The 16,680-nt window shown below is 50.8% G+C and overlaps 1 protein-coding gene across 1 annotated transcript; it reads right to left on the minus strand.

The window, feature by feature from the left end:
- Positions 1 to 422: 422 nt before the first annotated feature.
- On the minus strand, positions 423 to 14,635 carry SRSF4 (serine and arginine rich splicing factor 4). The gene is made up of 6 exons (XM_075437977.1): positions 14,493 to 14,635; positions 5,927 to 6,069; positions 4,936 to 5,048; positions 3,014 to 3,228; positions 2,057 to 2,140; positions 423 to 1,877 (listed from the first exon to the last, which is right to left on the minus strand). Exons 1-6 carry the CDS (start codon positions 14,597 to 14,599, stop codon positions 1,094 to 1,096), a joined length of 1,446 nt encoding a protein of 481 aa, XP_075294092.1. The 5' UTR covers positions 14,600 to 14,635; the 3' UTR covers positions 423 to 1,093.
- Positions 14,636 to 16,680: the final 2,045 nt, after the last annotated feature.

A 16,680-nucleotide genomic window follows, 5' to 3' on the forward strand; every position in this document is an offset into this window, starting at 1 on the left:
GCAGCTGTGCAACACGTAGAACGTCGTGGGACAAACCATGATTTCAGCTGCCTGGTGTGGAGCAAGTGAACTAGGTGAAAAAAATTTTTTTCCTTGTCTTGTGGAAGCTGAAGCTCACCACATTTCATTTACACAGACAGTGGCAAACAGGCTTGTCACCTTCATTATTGCTTCTGGTTCCTCTTCCTGTAATCTTCTCTTCATCGCAATGTCAAAGCTCCAGACACCACAATAAACATTGCTGGAGAAATGAGTTATTTTAACTGGATTGTATTCGAGTTCCTTGACAACATTTAATCTTAAAGTAGCTTTCTAAACCAAGAACCCATTCTCTGCGAGTAACTCCTCTGCAAATTCAAGCTTACACTGATCGATACGAAACAGCAACAATCACAACAACTTCATAGAACCACCACCAAATGTCATCAAGCAAAAATAGTCTTTATTCAAATTTCATGGAAACAGGAGTCACTGTACTTTGCAAGACAGGGAAAAATAAAATAAAAAAATTTAATATAAAACAAGGATATTGTCACAATACCAGAATATGGAACTATACTTTTCCCTATGGATTACTGCAAGTACCTATTTTGTGGTTTGTTTGTTTGTTTGTTTTTTTCTTTTGACTGTGCTATTCACAACTTTGTAAGTCAAAAAAATAGGAAACAAAAAAGTAGTATGAAACTTAAGACTTAGCACTTCCACTAAATGGCATACATCAAAGGGCATCAAGTCAAGGGCAAAGACTGCTGAAGCCGTCGTACCTACCTATCAGTCATCACTGCCATCTCATAAAGCCACCAAGGCGCAGCGCTCATTCTCTGCAAGGCTCTTCCCAGAAAACAGGGCGATTTGGAGGCTCTAGGAAGAGTTATATTTAAAAAGAACCTTTCTGTCGGCTAGAAAACAAGCTGAACAGCCTTGCACCAGTAAGCATTGCAGGGAGGGAGCGCTGCTGTTAACGACAGACATACCATCAGGGTTGTTAAAAATATACAGCATCAACAGGTTTTCTACTTCAATCACTTGCGCTACAACTACTAAACATGTACAAAAGACTTTCCCGACTGTTCCAAGTGTGGCTGCAGCAAGGTTAGGATCTGGAGAGAGACCTTGACCGTGATCGGGAGCGTGACCTAGAGGCAGACCTAGATCTAGACTTGGACCGGGACCTAGGCTTGGAAACGGATTTAGACCTGGAACGAGAATCTGATTTAACATTTGGTTTTGACTTGGAAATAGATCTAGATCTGGAGCGAGACCCCTGACGTGCGGCTGCATCCTCACCCTCACTTTTTGCCTCCTTTTTGTCAGAATCTGATTTTAGATGCTCCTTTTCTTTGGAGGCTGACCTGGACCGCTCGCGGCTGTCCTTCCTTTTCTTCTTGCTACTTGGTTTGCTGTCTCGCTTGCTGCGCCTCTTGCTTTTCTCACTCTTGCTGCGGCTCCTGCTTCTACTCCTGCTGTCATCCCTGCTTCTCTTCCTACTTTTCCTTTTATCCTTACTGTGGCTTCTGCTCCTACTCTCATCCCTGCTCTTGCTCCTGCTTCTAGCCTTGTTAATGCTCTTCTCCCTGTCTTTGCTTCTACTCTTCTCCTTGCTCCTACTCCTCATGCTCTCCCTCGGCTCCCCCCTGTCCTTACTCCCACTCCTGCTCCTACTCTTTTCCTGGCTGTGGCTCCTGCTCTTTGCTTTCTCATCACTGTTATGGAGAGTGCCCTCAGATTTATCTTTACTTTTGTTTCGGGACTTCTCTGCACTCCTGCTGCGGCTCCTACTTTTATCCTCTTTACTTGGAGTCCTGCTTTTCTCTTTTTGGCCTCTGCTACGGCTCTTGCTTCGACTACGGCTCTTGCTTCTGGAACGGGACACAGACCTGAAAGCGCAAAGGCAACAGACAGCTCCACTTTAGCGTGGCTTGGATTTGACTAGAACTTAAATAGTGTGCATCAGGCGTTAGGGAAAAGAAAAACAAACAGCGGTCCTACTGCGAATTTAGGATGATGCTTCTCATTTAAGTGGGTAGCCCCCATTTCTTCCAACAGAAAGACATACCTGGATCTTGATCTACTCTTGGAGCGACTACTACTGGCACTGCGGCTCCTGCTCTTATGAGAATGTCTGCTTCGAGAGCGAGACCTGGAACAAAATCAATCAAGCTTCACGTTAGCACATGCCCACGGAGAGCCTGTGACCCCCTGTGGGAAAAACCCCATCGCATTAAAGCACCTTTCGAGCTGCCAAAGGATGAGAGCGTTAGACAATAGTTACAAACTTAGAATACTCTTCTCCCCACTGCTCAGCCCCTGCTGCCATGTCTGGAAGTGAGCAGGCTTGATAATCTGGAGGAAAATATGCAACTTTATTTAAGATAAGGAAGCGAGAATCACCTTCCCAATCAAGTCAGAGTTTGAATATAGTGAAACACAAGGATAAGGCTTTGACTTCAGGCTCTGATTTCATAAGCAAGCTGTTCTACGAACAGGAGAAGTTGCCAGAGTTTTCTTGTGACAACAAGTTCTACCCCAGAACGGGAAGGGGAAAACACTTTGTGGTGTGTGCTGAAGCAGTTCTCTTGCTCATACAACGAAAGCCGCAAATCTCTAGGAAACAGGGAATGGGTGGGGGTTTGCAAGCTGACAAGGAACCGTCAGTCCTGGTGCTCCAGCAGAACACAACGTTCAGAGCAAAGTGTTAGCAGCACCTTCTGTTACATCCTGCAGGCACGGCTCCACCGCCACGCAGCCTCCTCCTGCAAGACCCACGGGCCTGACGTAGCTGGGGAAGAACAGCAGCATGGTGTCGGGCGCTCTGCTAGCAGATACGCGCCTTCACCAAGGGGTCTTCTGAACAGAGGCCTCATTTCCCTCAGCTACTTGCAGGTAACCAATACATTCTCAAAAAACTAGATTTATGGAGAACTCTCAGCTCTTCCCAGGTGCTCTGGGACCTGCTATATATTCACGTAATCGCAGCTAGATTCAGGCTGAGCTACGTTATGAAGGGACATACCTCGAATGGCTTCGGCTTCTGGAGTAAGAGCGGCGCCGTCTCGATCCAGGTCTGTCTTCCACTAATCTAATCTTTCTGCCATTTACTTCTGTCCCGTCCAGCTTTTCAAGGGCTCTTTTCATGTCAGAATAGGATTTGAACTCAATCACACCTTCATTTTTCCTTCCTTTGTGTGCATCTGCATATGTCACTTCCCCTGCCTGACGCATATAATCCTAGGGAAGAGGACAGAATAACCATCGCCTTGAGTCCAGAGCCAGGCTGCCAGGCTGACCCCGCTCATTTCTGCAACGATGCTCACTTAGCCTCTCCTGTTCACACGGATGTCAGCAAGGGTTTAATCAAACAGCATCTGCAGTGCTAACGCCAAGGTTTCCAAGCAAGCCAAATAACACACTACGATTTCAGAGTCTGTGTGACTCAAACTAAGGCAGTGTTGATAGTTTGGAGCCAAATGATAATTTAAGATCTGCCATCTTGAGTCTAATATCAAGTACGCTCTGGACTATGGTAAGTTTCTAATTACAAAAGCGATTAAAGAAATAAAATGCTTGGTCTCTAAATCATGTTTTCAAAGGTAACTTGGGAAAGGTGATAAGGTCAAACACGAAGAGGCCAGAAGACTACAGGCAAAGCAGACTTCCCTTCATCCTCCACCTTGGCAACACATCTCATTCTGCTGGAGGAAGCCACACGCAAGTAAAAGTTCAACTCGTTTCCCACTTCATGCTTCCTGGCCTCTCCGTTGCAGTTACTCAACCCCTCTGTTTGTCAGGGCGGGCCATTCTGCCCCGCTTCAAGCCGGCCGTCAGACCGGGCCGTCTTTCAGTGGAAATGGGGCACAGAACTCCGGCTCAGGCTCTTTTCAACCCAGCTACTCCCATCTTAAGTACGCTGAAATTAAAGCTATTCAAAAAAAGCAATGCATCCAGTAGAGGATTAATCATGCCATGCTCTACTTACAATTTTTAATACCAGAAGCAAAGACAAGCTATTGATGGTGTGAAGCGTTAACAACAAAAGACATTTGAAGAATCTCAGTACGTACCTGAGCTAGTGTTACACACTCAATTACAGACCAGTTTCTACTACGTCAAAGTTTGTTTAGAACAAATTTTACACATCCTTCAAAGAGAACCGTAAAAGAAAGCAGTCCTGTAAGAACAAGTGTTTTTAACCATTGCTGCTAAGTCCAATAAGGAAACACTACCTTTTTGCACCTACAATTGAAATTCTGCTCCCTGTCCTGCCCCCCCTCCACGATACAGATCATCACGAGTCAACACTTCACCTCCAGCACACTCAGAGGTACTGTGGGCTACACAGTGCTTCCACTGCCGAGAATCACTTTCCACTCCTTTGGACTTGGAGAAAATACTAGCTTTTGGCAGAGGTTTTCCATGATTGCTCATTCTGGAAGCATCCTTTCCATGAAACTCTCTTTAAAACAGCTTTACACGGTGTGGAAATTCTTAACAGAGACTGTGCAAGAACGATGCTATCGTTTCCAAAGAGCTCTAGCACCTTACAGTTGGTGAGTAAAATGCAAAGTGACAAGGGTGAGCTCCTCCATCTCTAGCGAATCCTGCCACTGGCACCATTAAAGTCTGTTTTGACAGGGCTTAAGATAAGATAAAACACATCTGTACGGGACACTGTTTTGTGTCCCCTCTGACACCCAGTCTGCAGGTGCAACTCCCAATGTCGCATTAATGATTTTGTATACACAAATACACTTCTGTATTGACTTAATGCGTGTATTACTTCCAAAATCTACTTGTATGCATAAGAGCACACGGACTTATTAACAGGTTGGAGTCAAGAACACAGGTGTATACCATTTCTCCTTGTTGAAATGGAAGCTAACTTTTTTACCCTTTGCGCTCTTTAATAGAGAGAGGGTAAAGAAAGGGGCCCCATACCTTCAGATCTTGCCAACTGCAGCGGCTTGACAAATTTTCCACAATCAATCTGTATTCTGTACGGGTAGGAGGACCGTACTTATCTCTTCCGCTTCTTCTATAACCATATCCACCTTTAGGAGGTGACAAGCAGACAGCAGTACTTCAACTAGGGAAATGGAGCGCTCGCTCTACATCCCGGACGGAAACTCTTATGCCCCGTATGATCGCAAAGGCATTAAAAATTCACCCACCCGCTACTCTAAATTCAATCCCCCTTGTATAAAATTTTACAAAGATCCAAAGCATTTAAAAAAAAAAAAAATTACTGCAAGCACATAATTAAAACAATGCATATAATTATGCTATGATTAACATGCAATTAAATTTAAGCTATTTTTAAAACAGTTTGAAAGAAGAAACCGAATTAAGCCAGTTTACTAATGTTACTTACATTGCTTAAAGGCTTTCTGAATATCTGACATGAATAAAGCTTTTCAGGCACCTATTTCAGATTAATCTCATCTGTCTCTAACCCTTGGGATCCTCACCACCCAGGTCTAATGGGAAAAGGTTGCGGTCGTCACATGGCTTCCTTTTTTTTGGTCAGCCAAGGGCCACAAAGGTCAAAGCCACTCATGGAAAGGTAACCCAAGGTCAGCAAATGGAACGGGCAGTCATCTTAGCCTCAAAGGACTCTTTTAATTAAAACATTGAGGTCTTTGTTAAGTCTATGTTAAACAGCACATTGCAAATAAACCATTCAAATAGTTACACGAAATGATAATAATAAAAATGGTACAAGAAATTGTGTTTATTAATTTATCAATTAAAATAGTTTAATACAACAAACAAGTTAATAAATATTCAGATCAACAGTTACATTTACAGTTACAGAACACTATTCACAACTTGATATCATTTTCTTTTAAAATTACTTTTTATAAAAAAAAATAGCAAAATATGTTTTATTTAAAATAAGTCACGGGTACAAATGCATGTTAGTGCTTACTGCGTCCAGAACCGTAAGTGCTGTCACGACGTGGGCCTCTGGCATGCTCAACGATCACTCTCTCCCCACAGAGATCTTTACCATTTAGCTCATACACAGCATCGTCTGCATCTCGCAGATCGTCAAACTCCACAAAGCCGTACCTAGAGAGAGGGAAAGAACACGCATCACTCACAAAGGGCGGAACCTGAGGTACCCGAGCTCAAAACCAACTCGCATCCCGCGGCAGGTCTCTGCCAAGCCGAGGAGCATCCCGCTCCGCATGCCGCCCTTCCGATGGCCATCGCGTCCAACCTCCTGAAGGCCACCTGAGGGTTCAAGGCCCCAAGGACTGCCCCCCAAACCCACTCCATACCGTGCTACGCTGCTTTATTCAATACATTTACTCAACAGCAGACAGGTTGACATGGCATTTGACAGATATTGCAGCATATATGTTCCACGGATTAGGATTTATCCTGATTTTTGAAGAGCCCTGGGTTCATTCCTGGTTCTGTGAGGAAGCTGCCTTAATTCCTACCCTTCAAATGAAAATACGCATTCATCTCTGTAAACACAAGCGGCCTGTACACCCTGCACGAAATGTCCAACAAGAAAGAAAATACGACGGCAGGTTAGGAAAGGGGATTTTGTTTTAATCAGGCTCATTTCACTCTTGGCTGTGGACAGGACTGATGGGCTCATGCGACAGGCCAGACCTTCCGCCTTGCAGCTTCCCATGGACTGCTGAGAAAGCGTTGCACGCCCACTGTATTTCTAACATCCTAGCATTTAAGAGAGCATGGCAAGTCCAAACCTTCTTCAGAGACTTAAAATCCAGTAAGGAGGAAGAAGTTCCCTGGGCAGGAGAAGAGACGCCTGCAGCCCAGAGCCCTTGGAAGGGCAGCACAGGGCACGCGCCCAGAGCAGAGCAAAGTTTTGTGGTTGGAAGCATCTGCTGCGCCAGCCTTGCTCGCGACTTGGGAGGCACGAGCAGATCAAGCGCAAGAGGAAGGACATAAACTGGAAAAATATATATATATAATGCTGAATTTAAACATTCAAATGAACATTTTGGCATCGGTTTCCTATTACTGAAAACAAACACAAAAGTTTGCAGACCACCGCTTGCCTGAGAAGTTCAAGCCAGCGCTTGCAGTTTAATCTTGAGGGGTGCCACAGAAGTCGGTGCCAGGGTCAGGCCGCTGCAGGTGCCTAATCCCTGCTGGCTACAGACCCCAAAGACCAAGCACGGGGTTTTTAAACCATTTCTTACAGCTGGTGCTCAGGGACAAGCCGGTCCGGACTTGCTCATGGCTGCAGAGCAAATTCACCTGAAGCAAAACTCGGGGCTGCCAATTTCCAACCTGACAAGAGTCAAACACCCATTTAAAACCCAACATTGTGTAAAAGCCCATTATCCCAACGCGTCAGGGGAAGGGGCCGAAAAGCATCCGAGCGCTGTTCAGCGGAGTTTCAGAGTCTCCCTGCAGCTGAAATGCCGAGAGCAGACCCAGGCTCAGAGCCCCCCCGGCCATACCGGGGGATGCTGCAGCCCCAAGCCCGGTTCGGCTGGGACCTCTGTGGCTGCTGCAGGCAAACACGTAACCCTGAATTTGGGTATTTGCAAGCTGCAGGGGGAAATTTTTTGTGAGTGCTGGTGTTTTAAATAATCCAGAAAAAAACAACCCCCAATACAAAAATGCTGGCCTCTGCTTTTAGGTCACTTCAGTTTTAAGCTTTCTCCCTCCCTCCCCCAAGCGCGGCGCTACCATCAGCTACAGCTCTGCGGTGGAACGGGACCCGTATCAACGAAATACTCGAGAACGACTCCAAACACCGCAAACCAGGTGGCTGCTTCGGCATGCGGGTGCTGCAGCTTCAGGGAAGAAACAAGCATGATTGATCTGTAACAACTGAAACAATCACAGCCATTAGAAAACATTTTAAATGTCAACTTTCTTCCCTTCCATCCCAAAAACAGAGCAAGCGAGCTCAAACGTTTAGAGGCGATCTCACCCCAAAAGCAGTTCCTTACAAGGTGAAATCCCTGGAACGCACCGGCACTTTCAAGACAACAAATGCACAGATGGTTGAAGCTGGAATAACGGAAGAACATCTGAATTCGACCAGAGCGCAGTAATGAACCTGTCCTTCCCAGAAGCGCCCGCAGCAGTTGCTTGGGGGGCATTTGGCCACCCGTATCGCACGCCAGACGTGTATCACAGCCCTCCAGCAGCACCAGTGGGCTGGCACCAGCTCCTCCGCTTGCCCTCCCATGGGCATTTGCCCCAAAATGCATCTGAGAAGGTCAAGAGGACTTTGGCCAAACTGTGAATAAGATATTCATCCCTAGAGTAAGACACAAGACACAAGTACAGGCTGGGCGGAGAGTGGCTGAGAGCAGCCCTGAGGAGGAGGACTTGGGGATGCTGGTGGATGAGAAGCTCAACATGAGCCGGCAATGTGCGCTGGCAGCCCAGAAAGCCAACCGCACCCTGGGCTGCATCAGGAGCAGCGTGGCCAGCAGGGCCAGGGAGGGGATTCTGCCCCTTTACTGCGCTCTTGTGAGACCCCACCTGGAGTCCTGCGTCCAGCTCTGGAGCCCCCAGCATAGGAAGGACAGGGATGTGTTGGAGCTGGGCCAGAGGAGGCCATGGAGATGATCCAAGGGCTGGAGCACCTCTCCTCCGAGGACAGGCTGAGGGAGCTGGGGCTGTTCAGCCTGGAGAAGAGAAGGCTCCGGGGTGACCTTAGAGCAGCTGCCAGTGCCTGGAGGGGCTACAGGAAGGATGGAGAGGGGCTTTGCACAAGGATGTGCAGTGATAGGACAAGGGGGAACGGCTCTAAGCTAAAAGAGGGCAGATTTAGATTGGATATTGGGAAGAAATTCTTCCCCATGAGGGTGGTGAGGCCCTGGCCCAGGTTGGCCAGAGAAGCTGTGGCTGCCCCCTCCCTGGCAGTGTTCAAGGCCAGGTTGGACGGGGCTGGGAGCACCCTGGGCTGGTGGAAGATGTCCCTGCTCATGGCAGGGGGTTGGAACCAGATGGTCTATAAGGTCCCTTCCAACCCAAACCATTCTATGATTGTATGATTCTATACTCCTTTGATGGAAAAGGCAAGAGTTACAAGAAGACACTTCTCATTTAAGACAAACAAGCAAGCTCATACAAACCTTGAGATCACTGACATTTAAAGAATACTGAAAATCATATCCCACATCACTCATAAATGAAAGTAATACTGATCCACCTGCTAAGTATGTATAATATTGCACCGTACGATCTAAAAACATGATTCAAAAACCTTCAGAGGCACAGTTTTACACCACAGAAAGCCACAACTGCTGACACAGCCTTAACTATAGCAATCCGAACCTGCTGTGATGTGACAGCAGTGCAAGTAAATCTTCTTTTACATGTCTACTGTTACTACTTCATATATGGCATAAAACTACTTACTAAAAATGTCAATGCAATTTACTTCAGCTAATGTGAAGCTACACCACTTGCTGTTCATGGATCAAAAAAGGAAAAAGCTACAGGAGCACGTCCTTATCCCAAGCCATCCCAGTAGGCTGAACCTCCTAAAAGGTGAGGGTTTTGGTTTTTAAATCCAAAGTGAAAGGAAAAATGCAATTTTCTGAAATTAATACCTGAAATAAAAGGCAGACTCTCATCTTCCTCCTCCTTTCAATGGCTGCCTCACCTGCATCGCTTTCAAAGCACGCGGGAGAAGACGACTGAGAGGGGATCTTATAAATATCTGCAGGGTAGGGGTCAGGAGGACGGGGCCAGACTCTTTCCAGTGGTGCCCAGCGACAGGACAAGGGGCAATGGGCACAAACTGAAGCAGAAGAAGCTCCAGCTGAACATGAGGAAGAACTTCTTCCCTCTGAGGGTGACGGAGCCCTGGCCCAGGCTGCCCATGGAGGCTGTGGAGTCTCCTTCTCTGGAGATATTCAAGCCCCGCCCGGACGCGATGCTGTGCAGCCTGCTCTGGGTGACCCTGCTTGGGCAGGGGGTTGGGCTGGGTGATCCCCAGAGGTCCCTTCCAGCCCCTGCCATCCTATGGATCGTCCCAGCTGGCTCCGCACCCTCCTCTCCACACCAGCTCTCCAGGACCAGCACAAAACCCACCTCTATGGCATTCCTTGGTGCCAATTTTTCGCCCCGTTACTCATCAACAGCTGGTGCTGGAGATGCGGTGGTACCCAAGCATGAGTGCCATGCGCCAAGAAGGACCTCAAAGCTGCTGTCCCTGCCCTTTGCCTACACAGGCTCGAAATCCATGAAGTCTGGAGGTGCAGCAACCCATGTGAGCTCGACCTGCAGCTATAGGGTTGATTCAGCAGCTGCTTCGCAGGTTCCCACCAGAGAGAGACCTGCTCAACTCTCACCCCGCTCTCCTCTCAACAAATCAAGGCGATGGTTTGGCAGCTTTCCGCGTTTCATAGCGCACCATCGCTTCGTACGGACAGATGCTCTCCAAACGAGCTCACTGCACCTCACCACTCCCCCGATGTCTCCGGACGAGCGAGGTCGGGGCAAGCAGGCATCGACACAAGCAGCCACAGAGGAGGAAACGCACAAAAAACTTGTCAGCTTCATTTGGAATGAAGAGTGCAAGGCGTCCAGCCCTAAAACATGCTCCTGAAAGTTAACTTGTAGAGGGCTCGCGATCTGCTCGGGCTGCTTGCTCGAGCTGCCTGCGCCGTGGCTGGGAAGGGGACGTCCAGTCTTGCTCGGACGGGGCTACAGCCAGGAACGTCTGGGCACAACCGAGGAAAAGCATCTCCAGGCCCTTGAAACAAAACACTCGTTTAAATGAGTCACTGAAGTTACAACCTTGGAAAATATTTAAATTTCAATACTTAAGCTATTTAAATGGAATTTAAGATTTGGTAGTGATTCTTCTAAGTTTTTGCACTAATGACAAACTTTGCTGAGAATCTCTGGCCTTCCAGCACAACTGAACACCTGTAAGCAAAAAGAAATCAAAAATCTCACCTTTTTCACCCTAATACTAGAAAAGGAAAAAAAAAAAAATATATCCACCAATCCACTGGAATGAAGCAGCAATTCACTAGCAGGTCACCTCCCCATCATCCACGTGTACTGGGTATCGTTATGTTATGGCACCAGTTGGAGGTTTTTTAATACCAATTGCTCAAATTGAAGTTAATGCGCATTAAATATTTCAGTGGGGAGGGTACAAGGAATCAAATCACTTCTCTTTGGGCAACAAATAGAGACTTTGAACCTAGCCAGATGAAAGAGGGGAAGTTTGCAGCTTCTGGTTTTGATCTGTGTTCCTCCCTGCACTGGAGCAGCCACATCCCTCCGTCCCGCAGGCACTCCGGGAGGACGCAGCCGTGAAGTCTCAAAGCCGGTCGGGGCGATGCAGGGCAGACCAGCGCGCAGGCACAACCATTATTTCAACCTAGTGAGACCGCAGATTGGTTTCCCCACCAGTGAAAGCTCGCAGCTCTTAGCAGTTATTACAGCTAGCTTTTAGCATGTTTTTAGAAGATAAAAAAGCTGGCTGAAAAGTCCAATTTTCTGGTCACTCAGTACACACGCAGCTGCCAGGCACAGCTCCGGCTGTTAATGCAGTTCTGAGTAGGAAAAAAGAATATGAAAACTATGAGTACACAATTAGAAACTGCAGCTTGGAACGGAGAATCCTACAGAAACTGGCTTTTATTTCCCCATCCTTCTCTCAGGTAACCATTGCTCAAATGCAAGCTTATTGCAAACAGCAGCAAGCGAGACCCAGCTCAGCTCCGAGGGCTCCACTGGATCATGTTGTGGTTTCATCCTCTTGCTCAAGCGTTTCAGCCTAACTGCTCACACAGCGCAGGGCCGATCTGCTGCTGGCTGAGCGCCGCAGAGAGCCCACAGACTGCCAGAAGAAACCGAGAGGACCTCTCAAGTCAAACACCGTGCGGCAATTTTTTAATCGTTCGCTAAGCACTGCTAAAAATAAGGCGTGGGGAAAGGGTCAGAGGGCGGACAAAGCGGACCGCAGAGCACCCCGGCCACAGCGCAGCGCGAGCCTGTCCCAAGCAGAGAGACACAAAATCTGATCGCTCAGGTCAAATCGGAATTTAAACACAAACCAGCAGTAGCCTGTCAAAGGAACTTCAGAACACGCAACCAGAAAAGGAATTGAGTTAATCCCAGAAACACAGACTGAGCTCCAGCTAAGCCCCAGCTGAAGCACTCTGCTACAGAAGCGGCAACCAGCAAGGTGAATGACAACCCAATTATCTTAAATTTCTCCTATTCCTCCCGTTACCTGTGACTTTTGAACTCTGCCTCCTCCAAGTGAGGTTACGAAAACGCCTTCAACCCTGGAATGAAGCGTGGGGCACACAGAGCATCCGAATCTTAGACGCAGGCTGGCTGTGCCCTCCTCCCCTCCCTACCTGGCACCGCTCGGGCTTCAGACGCCCCACCTTTGGGCCGCTCAGGCACACCCCAAGTTGGCTCCTGCACCCACCCCACACCCCACAGACGACTCCTAAATGCCGAGCTGGGATCGGAGGGCTGGTCCTTGGCAGAGATTTTTTTAATAAAAGCAAGAAGATGTGTCCGTGAGCCATGTAACTTGGGAGTTCTACACCAGCCAAGAAGGTTTGGGGGGTTTTCCAACATCTGTCTATGAAACAGAAATAATTAATCTGGAGGTGTTAAACAGCAACAGGAAAATTGATATCTCCTCCCCCCCAAAAAAACCCATTTCCAAGGATATGCAGTGGGACTGGAAAACAGAGCGCTCCAATACTTCAGGAACGGGCAATCTTCAACCTCGCGTCAAGCTGTGGTGGTTAAAACACCGACACGTGCACACTTGTTTGTTTTTAATAACACTTTTAATTCCTCTTACAAACCTGTTGTATGTCCATCTACCAGTACAACCAGCGTTTCAACTCGATGAGCCTTATTTTATGACAGAAATCTGGGAGGAGTGGTGGATACACCGGCAGGCTGTGCGGCCATCCAGCGAGACCTGGACAGGCTGGAGAGTTGGTTGGAGAGGAACCTGATGAGGTTCAACAAGGGCAAGAGCAGGGTCCTGCACCTGGGGAGGAACAACCCCAGGCACCAGTACAGGCTGGGGCTGAGCTGCTGGAGAGCAGCTCTGTGGAGAGGGACTGGGAGTGCTGGGGGACGACAGGGTGACCATGAGCCAGCAGCGTGCCCTGGGTGCCAAGAAGGCCAATGGTCTCCCGAGGTGCATTAGGAGGAGTGTGGGCAGGAGGACGAGGGAGGTTCTCCTCCCGCTCTGCTCTGCCCTGGTGAGGCCCCATCTGCAGTGCTGTGTCCAGTGCTGGGCTCCCCAGTTCAAGAAAGATGAGGACCTACTGGAGAGAGTCCAGCGGAGGGCTACGAGGATGAGGAGGGGACTGGAGCATCTCTCCTCCGAGGAGAGGCTGAGGGAGCTGGGCTTGTTCAGCCTGGAGAAGAGAAGTCTGAGAGGGGACCTTAGAAATGCCTCTAAATATCTGCAGGGTGGGGGTCAGGAGGACGGGGCCAGACTCTTTCCAGTGGTGCCAAGCGACAGGACAAGGGGCAACGGGCACAAACTGAAGCAGAGGAAGCTCCAGCTGAACCCGAGGAAGAACTTCTTCCCTCTGAGGGTGACGGAGCCCTGGCCCAGGCTGCCCAGGGAGGCTGTGGAGTCTCCTTCTCTGGAGATATTCCAGCCCCACCTGGACGCGGTGCTGTGCAGCCTGCTCTGGGTGACCCTGCTTGGGCAGGGGGTTGGGCTGGGGGACCCACAGAGGTCCCTGCCAACCCCTGCTGCCCTGTGATTTTTTATTTTTTTAATGCTCAAGGACTAACTTTTCCAAGACACTCCTCATCCTCAACCTCTAAAGCAAAAAGAAGAATTGCCTCCCCTCGCTAATAACAACAAAATCCCTATTCCACTCAGTGTCCCAAAGCCAGCCTCCACGCTGGGTTTCTCGCAGAAGCAAAGGCACCAACGCCCGTGGGGCTGCCAGCTCCCACCCTGGGGGAAAAACCCACCCCAAAGAGCCATTTCTGTTCCCTTGGAAAACCCACCCCTGAGCAGGGCCGAGCCCCCGGGGCGCAGGGGGGCAGGGGAGGCCCGGGGGGCTCTGAGGGGGACAGGACACCCCCCGGGGACGCGAGCGGTGGCTCCGAGGGCAGAGCTCCGCCGCTGCCAGCAAGGGGGTGTCCCTGCCCCCCCTCGGGGGGAACTGGGGGGCTCTGGGGGTGTCGCCCCTGGCCCCGGCCTGGCTCCCGCTGGGGTGCTCAGGTGCCTGGGGGCACAGGGGAACCCCTCCGGGCCCCCCCAACAGCAGAGGCAGGAACTCACTGACACCCCCTCCCCCCCCCCCCGCACCCCAACACCTGCAGCGGGGCCCCAGGCGTCCCGCACCCCCCCCGCGTTGCCATGGGAACCCAGGCGTCCTCCCCCCTCCCCCCGCCACACAGAGCCAGGCGGCCTGTGCCCCCCCCCCCCCGCCAACGGGACTCAGGTGCCCGGCGGGGGACCCAGGCTCCCTGCCCGCCCCCGAGGGCCGCCGCCCGGGGCCGGGCCGGGCCGCGCTCACCCGTTCTTGAGATCCACCTCCAGGATCTTGCCGTAGCCCTTGAAGAACCGCTCCACGTCCCGCTCCCGCGCCTGGTAGCTGAGGCGGCCGATGTAGACCCGCGGCATGGCGCCCGGGGGGGGGGCCGGGCCGGGCAGGGCCGGGGGGGGGGGGAACGGGGGGGGGGGGCCCGCGGGGGCGGGACTGCAACGGCGGCGGAGCGCGCGCGCTCAGGGGCGGGGCGAGGCGGCGGCGCGACGTTAACGGCGCGGCGCGGGGAGCGAGACGGGGGGGGAAGACGTCACGGGAGGCCACGCCTCCCGCCGCGCCTCCCGGCTCTTAAAGGGGCCACGCCGCTGTGTGGAAGCCACTCGGTGCCGGCGTGTGGTGGGCCCCACCTTCTCCATATACAGGGCAGGGGGTCCCCGTTCCCCATATGGAGGGGACGTATCGGTCCCCCCTTTCCCCATATGCAGGGCAGGGATGGGGTCCCCCATGGGTCGGGGGGCTTGTGGGGTGCCCCCTCCCCACGCATGGGGCGTTGCTGTGCTCCACCTTCCCGGGGGTCGGGGTGCTTGTGGGGGGCCCTTTTCCCCGTGTGCAGGGCGATGATGGGGGTTCCCCTTCCCATGGCACAGGGGGCTTGTGGGGTCCCCCTTCCCCACATCTCAGGCCCTGGCGGGGGTCCCGCCATGTGCCAGGGGGCTTCTGGGGTTCCCATAGGGCAGGGGCTTGGGGACCCCCCTCCCAGCACACCGGGTGCCGATGGGCTCCTCCTTCCCCAAACGCAGGGAGGGAGGGGAGCCCCCCATTGTGGCAGACTGGAAGATGATTCGTGTCGAGTGCAGATATTGTGCAGCTGTGGAAACCAGCATCTTGTGAAGTGACAAAACCACGTAAGGCATGGAACGACAGCCAGGATATCTGCGGGTTTGAGACTGGGCTAACTACATCGCTTGTGCAAGGCAAAAACCAAGTGCACACGCGCTTATAGGAAAAGGGCATTCAGAGGACACCGAGGAAGAAGAGACTCTTCATCCCAAAGACCACCAGAGGAACCATAAAGACCACCAACATCATGAGACGCATGTGTCAATAAATGATGCCACGTAAGCACAGAGTCGAGAGAAGGAGGAGGCTTCACGGAAACGAAAACTCGGAGAGGATCTAAAGCCCGCCGGTGCCGTTAGCAGGTGTGTGCGTTGGTGGAGCAGCGACTCCCCGCGCACCCAGCGCTGTTTGCTTGCTTTTTATTGCCTTAAATATTAATAAAGAAAAAGATAACTCAAATGGCATATTGTCATTCATGACAATCTGGTGACCCCAACGTGATCTCCTTGGATCATCCGGGTGCTGCCTGCATCAGAGGGTCGCCCCACGATTTTGTGGCTCTGGTTGGGGCGGCTCCGGAGACCAATGAGATAATGAAAAATAAGAAGCAAGCAAAGAATTGAGCTCCCCGAGATCTGCAGAAAAATACACCCGTAATTCTAGTGCACGAAGACCCGGACGGGAACATCGGGCTGTAAGTACCGTTCAGTTGGGTGGGAGAGAGACTGTGTGCGTGAGTGAGACGCAGCTTGGTCGCGGAGCGAGTCCGGAGTCCTTCCAGCTGCGGTTCCAATCTCCCGTGAGGGAGTTGGCCAGCAAAGGGATGAAGCGGCTGTGGGGGGTGGAAATTTTTGGGACCCCCCCCTCAGGAGCACCAGTCAGGATGGGTCAAGGGAAAAGTAAAAATCCCGGCCCAAAGGACCCACGGAGAGATCCTGGAAATAAAAGGAAGGGGAACGACTTACCTGAAATACCCCAGGACAGTCCCCTAGGGTTAATGATTAAATATTGGGATACATGGGAGTCTAGAAAAGGGAAAAGTGAGGAGAAAATGATTCAATACTGTATGGACAGGCTCCTCTAAGCCTGCGTTATTATTTCCAATAGAAGCGAAGGGGAAGGAGAAAAACTGGGAACCTTTGGATCATTTACCACCGCCCTATGGACAGGACCAGAATCCTGCTCCCCCACCTCCCCCGCAGAACCCTTCAGCTCCTCCCTCACCGCCACCCCCATCACCCCCGCCGAGAGTGCCTGCTTTCTGGGGCTCCGGGGTGAAGTTTTGGAGAGTGAATTATTTTTCTGCTTTCTGGTAATAGAGTTTGGGTACCCAGGTAGGACCCTGCTCTTGAACATCAATGGTCCAAGGGATCGCAGG

The sequence above is a fragment of the Opisthocomus hoazin genome, chromosome 17, assembly GCF_030867145.1.
Source record: "Opisthocomus hoazin isolate bOpiHoa1 chromosome 17, bOpiHoa1.hap1, whole genome shotgun sequence".
In the NCBI taxonomy this organism is placed as follows: domain Eukaryota; kingdom Metazoa; phylum Chordata; class Aves; order Opisthocomiformes; family Opisthocomidae; genus Opisthocomus; species Opisthocomus hoazin.